General features: G+C 44.0%; 1 protein-coding gene across 7 annotated transcripts in view; it reads right to left on the reverse strand.

The window, feature by feature from the left end:
• Positions 1 to 10,177: 10,177 nt before the first annotated feature.
• LOC122561290 (A-type potassium channel modulatory protein KCNIP2) overlaps positions 10,178 to 12,207 on the reverse strand; it is a 365,867-nt gene continuing 363,837 nt past the window's right edge. For 6 of the 7 annotated variants that reach the window (XM_043712949.2, XM_043712947.2, XM_043712948.2 and 3 more), the window contains 2 exons: positions 10,979 to 11,041; positions 10,178 to 10,310 (listed from right to left, as the gene is read on the reverse strand). In XM_043712949.2, the coding sequence (XP_043568884.1) occupies positions 10,263 to 10,310; positions 10,979 to 11,041 (111 nt within the window). In that variant the 3' untranslated portion in view covers positions 10,178 to 10,262. Of the gene's footprint in view, positions 10,311 to 10,920; positions 11,042 to 12,207 lie in introns of all 7 variants that reach the window. The other variant, XM_087998783.1, reaches the window with a different exon arrangement.

Raw genomic sequence — 12,207 nt, forward strand, 5'->3', positions numbered from 1 at the left:
CTGTCCCACCCCCCAGTCACTGGCACCAAAACCCGCCCCTCTATCTCTCACAGGCAGCTCCTACCCTCCCCGAGCCTGCAACAGGCACCGCTCGATCACAGGGCAGGTCCCTTTATTTAAAGGGACAGCGCCTCCCAAAAAGCTGCAGGCACTACTGTCCTCACGTTAACCCTCTTCCACTGCACCACTTACAGAAAAGCGTCTCTCTTTTTCACTCCCACTCCACAACAACTTGCGTTGCGATAGCGTCCTCGCCACACGAACGTCCGAAGTTGTTGTACAAGAGCGGGAATAAACCCAAACCTGACAGCGTCCCAGAACAGATATTTTGATAGGAGACCAAAAGTTTGGTTAAAGAGCTAACTGTTTTTAAAGTCTTCGGGAGAGACCGAGTTCAGGGTGCCTTATGGATAGAGTAACGATCGCTGGCAGTAAATTACAGACTGGAATTTAATCCAGGGGTTCAGTGGAGGTTATATAAAGAGCAACAGATACCTGGGAGTGAGCTACAGACTGGAATCTAACCGAGGAGTTTGGGGTGGTCCATGTATAGAATAACAGATCCCCAGGAGTGAGTTAAAGACTGGAATCTAACCGAGGAGTTTGGGGTGGTTCATGTCTAGAATAACAGATCCCCAGGAGTGAGTTACAGACTGGAATCTAACCGAGGAGTTTGGGGTGGTTCATGTCTAGAATAACAGATCCCCAGGAGTGAGCTACAGACTGGAATCTAACCGAGGAGTTTGGGGTGGTCCATGTATAGAATAACAGAACCCCAGGAGTGGGTTACAGACTGGAATCTAACCGAGGAGTTTGGGGTGGTCCATGTATAGAATAACAGAACCCCAGGAGTGAGCTACAGACTGGAATCTAACCGAGGAGTTTGGGGTGGTCCATGTATAGAATAACAGAACCCCAGGAGTGAGCTACAGACTGGAATCTAACCGAGGAGTTTGGGGTGGTCCATGTATAGAATAACAGAACCCCAGGAGTGGGTTACAGACTGGAATCTAATCGAGGAGTTAGAATAAAAGATAGTCCTGAGTGATTTATAGACTGGAACCTAATCCAGCGTTTTGGGTGGTAGGTCCATGGTCTGAGTGTAATTATTTGATATGTTGTTTACTCCACTGTTTGACCGCGTTTACCTGCTGTCGCAAGGCCGCTGGGAATGATGTTGCAGTGGGTGTTTCATAATCAGGTGGGTCAATGGTCGGCTGATGCCACAAACTCATAATCATAACAGAGAAAGTAACCCTTTGAGGCCTACAGCCAATCACGCCAATTTCTAAAATTCAGTGCTCAACTTTGTACCAGGAAAGGACCCTGACAATGGGGTGAGTGACTGGACAGAATATTGCTGAAGGATCTCATAGGCCACTGTCTGCTGAGGGTACCTTTTACCCTCAGCGTATTCACGGCTGAGTTGTGTCACTCTCCAATTGATTGAAGCATGTCTCAGTTTGAACTATGTGTCATTTTACCATTGCAGCTTACGGTGAGAGTCAGCTGTCTCTTATCTCTGAGGCAGAACATGTGTATGAGCTCAACCCCCCCCCCCCCGCCCCCATTCACTGACCTTCTGGTTTGCAGTTCTGAGGGAGTGATGCACAGTCACAGATCTCATCTTTTAGAAGAGATGCTGAACTCCTGCCCTCTCAGGTTGCTCTAAAACAATTCCATGCCTCTGTTTTCGAAAACAGTAGGAGAGTTATGCCAGTGACCACGCTGATATTTAGCCCTCTCACTAAGAACAGAGCTGCTAATGGGCTGCTATATTTCCTACATCACCTGTATCTACACTTAAAAACAAACCCTTTAATCAATGATATGGCGCTTTGAGATATTCAGAGGTTGAAAGATACTATTAAAATTCGTCACTTGCTGGGCAAATTGCCAACAGAATAGCAACGGTTCAAATGTGTCTAAATCTTGTGTATCCTTCAATTCTGCCCTACAGAGATTTTCCCAAGATGGGAAGATGGAGGTGTTCTCGCAGGGCTTTTGTTTATCTATCCATTGGCAGAGGCAAGTAGGTAGCTATTACCAGATTCTACTTCACCCTGAGAGAAGGTGAGCAGCGATTGTTAGTCCAGGTGATGTAAGCATCACTGAAATGGGTGCTAGTGAGTTTTTGATATCATGAAGCTGATCCCACATTGCCACTAGGGAGGGAGTTCCAGATTTTGACCCGGCCACACTGAGGGAACAGCAATATATTTCCAAGTCAGGATGATGCATGGCTCAAAGATGAACTTGTAGATGGCGGCGGTGTTACCATGTATCTGCTGCCTTTGTCCTTCAGGATGTTAGAGGTTGCAGGTTTAGAAAGTGCTGTCCAAGGAACTAAGAAAGTGCATCTAAGAATGGAACACATCGCCACAACGGTGCATTAATTGTGAAGGGAGTGAATGTTAAAGATGGTGGATGTGGTTCCAATCAGGCAGGCTGCTTTATCCTGGGTGGTGTGGAACCTCTTGATTATTGTTGGAACTGCACTCATCCAGGCAAGCAGGGAGTATTCCAATACACTCCTTCCTGATTTGTGCCTCGTAGATGGTGGACAGGAATTGGGAAGTTACTCATTGCAGAATTCCCAGCCTCAAGGAGTAACAAGTTTACATGGGCAGTTTCCAGTGTAAATATTTACATATTGTCATAATCCTGGATATAAGTTGACAGGAAAGGTCTGACAATTTCATAAACCATTGTGTAAAATATCAGAGGTGAGCAATGTTTGGAATGCAGACAAGTACCTTTCATTTTGCATAGCAATTATAATTTTTCTTTATTTTTCTTACAAAATATACATATTTGGATGACTAAGCAGTTAATCTAGCAGAGCGAAGGAGATCATTGCACATTGAAATTACAGAATGACCTCAGTATATGATTGGAACAGTACATGCCGTCACGAACCCTCATATACAGTCCGTTATCCGGATTGACCATGCAGGCTGGAGGTCACGCGGATTCGCTGAGACCCTTAACAGAGACAGGTGTTTGGCTCAAGTGTCTCGTGAAAGTGTCAGTGGATGGATGGTGTGGCGCCTGTTGGGGTAATGGGGAGCAGTCGCTGCTCGGTGGCCAGAGAATGGAGCATCACAACAGTAGGGACGTAGGCCTGGGTAAATATCCACACAGTCTTGTCCACCAGAGAGTGACGATTTAGGGTGGGAGTGACTCTCTCGTGACCTCTTGGCAAATCTGGGTGGACAGAATCTGAGAATTGTGCAGATTTCAAAAGTAGATGCTAGATATCTTGGAGGGGGCTGAAGGAAGAGAGAGTATTCCCAGGAACTGCCAAAGAGTTACCTGGCAGAACTTAGGCATTGGACTGTTATAGGGGCCAAGGGCACCAATTGGACCACACAGGCAATGAATGAATGAAATCATTGCTCACAGCTAAAGGACGCAGTATTCCATCATTACGTTTCATGTCATCTCCATTCCAGAATAAAGGGTTGTACATTTAAGGCAGGAATGAAGAGGAATGTCTTCTCTCAGAGGATAGTGAATCTGTGGAATTCTTTACCACTGTTGAGGCTTGGTCATTATTCAAGGCTATGATAGACAGGTTTTTGACCAGTAAGGGAATCAAGGGTTCTGGGAAAAGGCAGGAAAGTGAAGTCAAGGATTATCAGATCAGCTATGATGTCAGTGATTGGTTGAATGACCTACGTTTGCTGCTGTGTGTTTTGTTCTTATGATCTCTGGTGAAGGGCAGATCTTGCTGATTTCCTTGGATCGCCCGGTGCCTGTGTTGGACCCAGTGACCACATTCAGAGCACCCAGGGTGGATTGTGAGGATGAATCAGGCAGTGCAGCTTGGAACAGGTGAGTACAGACAACTCCCTAAACCCCACAGAAACAACAAGCAGTCACCAACAGAGCCATACTTCCTTCATTAACCATTTGTGTTTTGCTCAGTGTAGCTTACATGGTATGAGGAAATGGAACACCACAGCATGGGGTTAGATACAGAGTAAAGCTCCCTCTACACTGTCCCCATCAAACATGCCGAGGACATGTACAGCATGGGGGCAGCTGCAGAGTAAAGCTTTCACTACACTGTAACCATCAAACCTTCCCAGGACAGGTACAAAATAGGCTAGGTGCAGAATAAAGCTTCCTCTGCATTGACACCCTCAAATACTTCCCCAGGTCACATTCAGCACAGAGTAGTTTCAGAATAAGATGCTTTTGACACTGTCCCCATCAAACACTCCCAGGACAGGTACAGCATGGAATCAGACACAGGGTTAAGCTTGTTCTAATAATTTAAACTGAAAGTAAAGATCCCTTTACATTTTTCCTATAAACACTCTCAGGGAAAGTTTCCATTTTCACAGATGCTGTCAGATTTGCTGAATGTCTCCACCACTCTCCGTATTCTAACTGCTGAAAAAAGATTCCCTCATGTCACTTTTAGCAGTCCTTATACCAGTATCTTCTGGTTCTGAACCATCTACCTATCTGTCTCTGGCCTCCTCACAATTGTGAACGCCTCTAACTGGAAGGTAAGAATAGTTAAAACCTGGAAAAGAATGCACTGGTCATATTAAGCCTGAACTATACAAGACAAGTTTGAACAATATCCGTAGGCTTTGTGGTTTCTCCATGTAGGAAATTGCCTCTTGATATACTCTTCTCGGAGGAGAACAGCTGAGCTTCTCACATCAAGTAAGGTCCTTCATTCTGGAGTGGCAGATGCTTGTGCATATAGTTGGTGACACTTTTGCTCTCCTCACCCTGCGCCTATCTTGCCTCAACTCACTCAAACACAGCTCAAAATCACTGCAGTGCTGTTCAAACTGGAAAGGCCACTTCTATATTCATGAAAGCATCAGCCAGATCTGAAACCCCAGTCTAAATTCTGCCTCTGTTTAGTTTTCTGTGTTGATTAATGGCAAGACCCAACAAGAGCTTTCTTCATATGTAGAGCAGGAAATTCGAATGAAGTCTTTGTTTATCATGCAGAACAGTTTTGTGAGATGTTTAATTGTGTAATGCAAAGGTCTGTATGCCTGGAAAGCAATCAAATGGTTAAAATTTGTAAACAGACCTGATCAATAACTCGGAAGGCCTCGCTCGCCCCAAGTATTGATCCATCTGTCGCAATTCAGGTTCACATTCTGGGGTCCCAGAAATAAGACATGATCCTGCGTTCGACCTTCAAAACCAACAGGAATAGTGGAAAACAGTTTTTAAACGAGTGTGGAAATGTGGTTTCTGAAGTCCCTTTGTTCCAAAATGTTATACCCCTCCCCACCTACTCCTTTCGTTTATAAAATGTTTTGCACCACCCTACTTCTGGTATCTTCACTTTCTTAGCGATCACTTGGTCATTTGGAACTCTAATACCACTGCAAGTAAGGACATGTTTCTGAACATAGAACATGGAAAAGTACAGCACAGAACAGGCCCTTTGGCCCACGATGTTGTGCTGAGATTTAATCCTAATGTAAAATATAGTAACTTAACCTATGCACCCCTCAACTCACCAATATGCATGTCCAGCAGTTGCTTAAATGTCCCTAATGACTCTGCTTTCATCACCACAGCTGACAATGCATTCCATGCATTCACAACTCGCTGCGTAAAGAACCTACCTTTGACGTCTCCTCTATACCTTCCTCCTAATATCTTCAAACTATGACTTCTCGTACCAGTCAATCCTGCCCTTGGGAAAAGTCTCTGGCTATTGATTCTATCTATTCCTCTCATTATTTTGTACACCTCAATCAGGTCTCCTCTCTTCCTCCTTCTCTCCAGAGAGAAAAGTCAAAGCTTATTCAACCTTTCTTCATAAGTCAAGCCCTCCAGTCCAGGCAGCATCCTGGTAAACCTTCTTTGCACCTTCTCCAAAGCCTCTGTATCTTTCCTACAGTAGAGCGACCAGAACTGGACACAATATTCCAAATGTGGTCTCACCAGGGACTTGTAGAGCTGCAGCAAAACCTCGTGGCTCTTAAACTCAATCCCCCTGTTAATGAAAGCCAAAACACCATATGCTTCCGTAACAACCCTATCCACTTGGGTGAGAACTTTGAGGGATCTATGTACTTGCACACCCAGATCCCTCTGCTCCTCCACACTGCCAAGAATCCTGTCTTTAATCCTACATTCAGCATTCGAGTTCGACCTTCCAAAATGCATCACTTCGCATTTATCCAGGTTGAATTCCATCTGCCATTTCTCAGCCCAGCTCTGTATCCTGTCTATGTCGTGCTGCAGCCTGCAGTAGCCCTCTATATTATTGACGATACCTCCGACCTTAGTGCCATCTGCAAATTTACTAACGCACCCTCAACCTCCTCATCCAAGTCATTTATAAAAACTACAAAGAGCAGACGCCCAAGAACAGAGACCTGCGGGACCCACTCAACACTGACCTCCAGGCAGAATACTTTCTATCTACAACCACTCTCTGCCTTCTGTCAGCCAGCCAATTCTGAATCCAGATAGCCAAATCTCCCTGTATCCCATACTTCCTGACTTTATGAATGAGCCTACCATGGGGAACCTTATCAAATGCCTTGCTAAAGTCCATATACACCACACCCACTGCTCGACCGTTGTTAACCTGTCTTGACACCTCCTCAAAGAACTCAATAAGATTTGTGAGGCATGACCTGCCCCTCACAAAGCCATGCTGACTGCCTTTAATCACACTGTGCTTTGCCAAATGGTCATAAATCCTATCCCTCAGAATTCTTTCCAAAACTTTGCTGACCACAGACGTAAGACTATCTGGTCTGTAATTGCCAGGGATTTCCCTTTTACCTTTCTTGAAAAGAGGAACAACATTCGCCTCCTTCCAATCCTCCAGTATGACTCCCGTGGAGAGTGAGGAGGCAAATATTCTCGCGAGTAGCTTAGCAACCTCCTTTCTCGCTTCCCGGAGCAGCCTAGGATAAATCTGGTCTGGCCTTGGGGACTTATCAATCTTAATGTTTTCCAAAGTTTCTAGCACATCAACTTCATCGTTCTTGATCTGGTCAAGACTGTATCCCAGCTCCTCTAAGTTTTCATTTACAACAAGTTCCCTTTCCTTGGTGAAAACCAAAGCAAAAAACTCATTTAGGGATTCCTCTATCTTTTCAGATTCCACGCACAAGTTCCCTATGCTATCCCTGATCGGCCCTACCTTCTCCCTGATCGTTCTCTTATTCTTCACGTATGAGTATAATGCCTTTGAGTTCTCCCTAATCCTGATTGCCAAGCCTTTTTCGTGCCTCTTCCTGGCTCTCCTCAGTCCAATTCTGAGCTCCTTTCTAGCAAGCCTGTAATCCTCTAAAGCTGTGCTAGATCCTTGCTTCCTCCACCTTACGTAAGCTGCCTTCTTCCTTTTGACGAGAAGTTCCTCTGTTCTCTTCATCCAAGGTTCCTTAATCTTACCCCTTCTTACCTGTCTCAGAGGAACAAATTTGTGCATCACTTGCAACAACTGCTCCTTAAATAGTTTCCACATGTCTGCTGTGCCCATTCTGTGGAACAATTGCTCCCAGTCTGTACTTCCCAACTCCTGTCTGATAGCGTCATAATTTCCTATTCCCCAATTAAATATCTTCCCTTGGTAACTGCTCCTTTCACTCTCCAAGGCAATGCTAAATGTGAGGCAGTTGTGATCACTTTCACCAAAGTGCTCTCCCACTGTGAGATCTGACACCTGTCCTGGCTCGTTGCAGAGCACCAAATCCAAAATGGCCTTTCCCCTTGTCGGTCTGTCTACATAAGCACCAAATCCAAAATGGCCTCTCCCCTTGTCGGTCTGTCTACATACGAAGTTGTCTCTTTTTTTATTCATTGGGACAGTTGGAAGAATGCCAGTTTTCAAACTATCACAACAATTTACACTGCAAGAGAAAAAAAAGTATTGATTGATTGGCTAGTCATCTTTTATTAGCTGAGGTGTTGCCATGGAGGGGGAGAATTTGGCATTCTTGCATTTGTCCTAATGAATATAAGACAAAACAAAACTTTTGACAACACATTTTTCTTTTATGTGACATCTCCTTCTAACGGTGCCATTGTTAAATTGTATCCATTGAGATTCATATTCACTCACAACAGGCAATGACTTACCCCATTCAGCCATTATCACTTCTGTCATTTGGAAAGTCAGTGGTAAGGGTAAACGCTATGAGTCTCTGCCATTAATCTCTGCCTGACATTTGAGAAGTAGAGTTTGCCTGTTGCTTACTGGTAGGTGCAGGATTGGGCCAATGACAGTCTACGTCAGGCCACATGCCTGTGATGATTTGATTTTTCTCCTTTCTTTCATCTCCCCTGGAAAAACTAAGTAAGTACTGGCAGGAGCATTGATAGAGCTTAATAGTGCCTTTGGTACACTCTGAGACTAGGCCCGCTTAATATCCATTCTATCCAACCTTTTCTTGGATTGGTGGACTAAGGCTTCTGTCTCTTAAAGGTATCTCTTTCATTTTTCATGCCAAGTGAGAAATTCTTAACCTTGTGTTCAAATCCTTTTATGGTTTTGACCCATCCTATCTGTGTAATCCCTTCCCACCCTCTACTATACCAACATTCCTCCAGTTTTACACTCTTTGGATATCCCTCGTTTTCTAACTCTCCCATCATTTGAATAGCTGTGAATTCAGCCACCTTGGCCCTAAGCCTTGGATGACCCTCATCAAAACTCACCCTCACTCCCTTTAATCTTTTAAAATTGTCCTCAAAAACTCCTCATGACCTTATCCTATAGTCTCTTATTGTGGCTCCAGGTCAATTTGTTTGAGATTTTCACTTTGTCAAATGCGCTATATGCGTAAGCTGTTGTTGTAGTAACATTAACTTATACATTCCACAAGTAATGATCATCCAATGTTGAACCAATTTCCTTTCTATATTGATGTAAATATTGAACAATATTGCTCTATTTTTCATCCGGCCTTCATGCAGTCAGTGTTCTCATTGGCAGTTATTGTGAATCAGCAGACCACTGATTCCAACCCTGCTAGACACCACCGGTGATATGGTGAAGCCTCGCTGCAAATAATCATTGAGAGATCTTGAAATCATATGTAAATTTGAGACAAATCTGAAATTGTCAGAATGTACAGAAATGTCCGATTAAACATTTTTTAAAATGGCGGGGTTGTTCTTGTAGGAGATGGAAGCACTTACTTATTTAAGCACCAAATACCAAATGTCAGCAGTAACATTCTCCCCAACCAACTCACTAGAAAGGTTAGATATAGAGTAAAACTCCCTATACGCTGACCCATTAAACACTCCCAGGGCAGTTACTGCACAGGGTTAGGTCCAGAATAAAGCTCCCTCTACAGTCACCCATCAAACACTTCCAGAGCACTTACTGCATGGATTTAGATACAGGGTAAAGTTCCCTTACATCATCCCCATCAAATACACCCAGAGCAGTTACAGCACAGGGTTAGATACAGAGTAAAGCTGTCTCTGCAATGTACTCATCAAATACTCTCAGGACAGGGACAGCATGGTGTTAGATACAGAGTAAATCTCTCTCAATACTGTCCCCGTACCCCCAGAGCAGCATAAGATGGGGCCAGATTAAGTGTAAAGCTCCCTACACACTGACCCAACCAAAGGCTCTCAGAACAGATACAGCACAGGGTGAGGTATAGAGTAAAGTTCCCTCTACACTGTCCTCATCAAACACTCCCAGGGCAGTTACAGTGCACGGATAGATACAGAGTAAAGCTCTGTCTATACTTCTGCATGCCATTTTGATTCGACCAGTTGGGATGTTATTGGAGAGCTGAAAGGGTAGTAAAGCCTTTTGGCAAAGAGAAGATTTTGGTCAGTGGGCCCAGCGTTTTCTAGCAGATGACGGATGGAACACAGATAGCACTTTTACTATTTTTGGTACCATATATCCGGTATTATTGTATACAGATGCTAATAGTTTGTTATAGTAACATGCTGTGAAGAGCAGCCTGTGTTCGGTGTGTGTATCTTGGCATGTGAATCTCACTGCCACGTTTCCAGGAAGATTGTTGATGCCACACCCTTCACATTCTCAAGCAGTTCTTGGGTTCTGAGAAAAGTACAAAGTGTGTGTTGCATGGGTCCTTTTCTCCTCCCCTCTCTAGGTGCATTTCAGAAAGACCTACAATCCAGCTCCTCCCACCACAACCACATGAGTTATGATAGGAGAAGGTGTAGGCGCCCAGTGGACAAATCCAGGATCTGAGTAAAAGTTTTTCAATCAAGGCGACTGCCAAAGGAGGGCAAGGAGTTAGGTCAACCTCTGACCTCTAGATAACATTCTCGAAAAGTTGCATTGACTTCATGATATTTTCATCCTAGAGAAAGAAACAGAAGAAGAAAACATTAGCGGGAATTCACATAGACACACAAAGACACACAGGACAGACTCACAAATCCCAGGCTCTCTCACATACATACACTCAGCTCATAGACACGCACCCAGCTCTCTCTCTCACACACACACACACTTCACACACACACACACACCCAGCTCTCTCTCACACACATAAACACACACCCAGTTCTCTCTCACACACACAAACCCAGCTCTCTCTATCATACACACACACCCAGCTCTCTCTCTCTCACACACACAAATACACACAATTCTGTCTCTCACACATACACACACACACACACACACAGAGCTCTCTCTCTCACACACACACACCCAGCTCACACACACACACACACCCAATTCACACTTGTACAGATCAAAATGGAATGAGCAAAATCATTTGACTGGGATAGAAAGTGGTGAGTGAGGATTGGGGAGTGAAGTTGGATATTGGAGCAGAATCACTGTTCAGAATTCAAAGTTATTCATGTATCACAAGATAGTACAAATAAAATGTACAGGATCCAAGTGAAGGTCATATTCTCCTCTGTATTACATGTTTTTCATTGTTCACTCTGGTGTCTCACCTGGGAATGCATGTCTCACCAGGATATAGACATTACATCCGGGGATTTAGTGTCTCACCTTCTGACAGGTTTCAATAAACTCCTCAATGGTGACAACTCCGTCTCGATTCTTGTCCATTTTCTGTGGAAGAGATATCCAGAACAAAGTGAAAATCAGTCATGAGCTGGTCACGGGGTGCAAACCCATAAAGGAATTCAGATACAAGAAAAACAAAACTCAGAATGGGAAACATGAATGTCGTAACAAAGTGCAAGGCAGCAGATATAAATGCTGGGATTGAGAATCATTAAATCCCTTCGGTGTGGAAACAAGTCCACACCGACCCTCCAAAGAGTAGCCCACTCAAACCCATTCACCTACCCTATTACTCTACATTTACTGCTGACTAATGCACATAACTTACACACCCCTGAACGCTGTGGGCAATTTATCCCAGCCAATTCACCTAACCTGCACATCTTTGGATTTTGGGAGGAAACTACAGCATTCAGAGGAAACCCATGCAGACTCAGGGAGAATGTGCAAACTCCACACAAACATTGCCCGAGGCTGGAATTGAACCCGGGTCCCTGGTGCTGTGAGGCAGCTGTGCTAATCACTGAACCACCACATGCTGTCCATAATTTAATGGGATCAAAATATGGAAAAATGTGGAAAAAGTATAATTAAAGGCATTCTATCTGACTACATACAGCACTCACAACAGCACAGGAAAATGAACAGCACAAAAAAGTACATGGAGGAAATTGTGACACAGTGGTAACATCCATCGGCTAATAATCCTGAGGCCTAAGCTAATGCCCAGGAGAATTGGTTCAAATGTCACTTGTGGGAATTTAAGCTGTTTTAGTAAAGATCTGAAATTGAAAGCTCGTCTTTGTTATTGTAACCACAAAACTATTATTGATTGTTGTAAAAACCCATCTGGTTCACACATGTCCTTTAGGGAAGAACATTAATGAACCATCCCTAGCTGGTCTGGCCGACATGTAATTCCAGACTCATAGCAATGTGTTCACTCTTCCCTGCCCTATTCAGGGTAGTTAGAGATGGGTAACAAATGCTGGACTTGCCAGCAACACCGACATCATAGAAAAATTGCTATTGCAGAGATGTAGCTCCAAGGTGACCAGGGCTAGAAACTGAATATTATTGAAGGGTATAATAAAGACTGTGATCAGTACGAGAGAATCTTCGATCAGAAGAACAGGAATTAAGAGCTCAGGGGCAGCAAACTTTGGAAGGAGTGGTTTATAGGTCACCAAACAATGGCACTAGCACGGCGT

The sequence above is a fragment of the Chiloscyllium plagiosum genome, unplaced genomic scaffold, assembly GCF_037043375.1.
Source record: "Chiloscyllium plagiosum isolate Xiang-an unplaced genomic scaffold, Cpla_swu_hap1 HiC_scaffold_22, whole genome shotgun sequence".
NCBI classification, from domain to species: Eukaryota; Metazoa; Chordata; class Chondrichthyes; order Orectolobiformes; family Hemiscylliidae; genus Chiloscyllium; species Chiloscyllium plagiosum.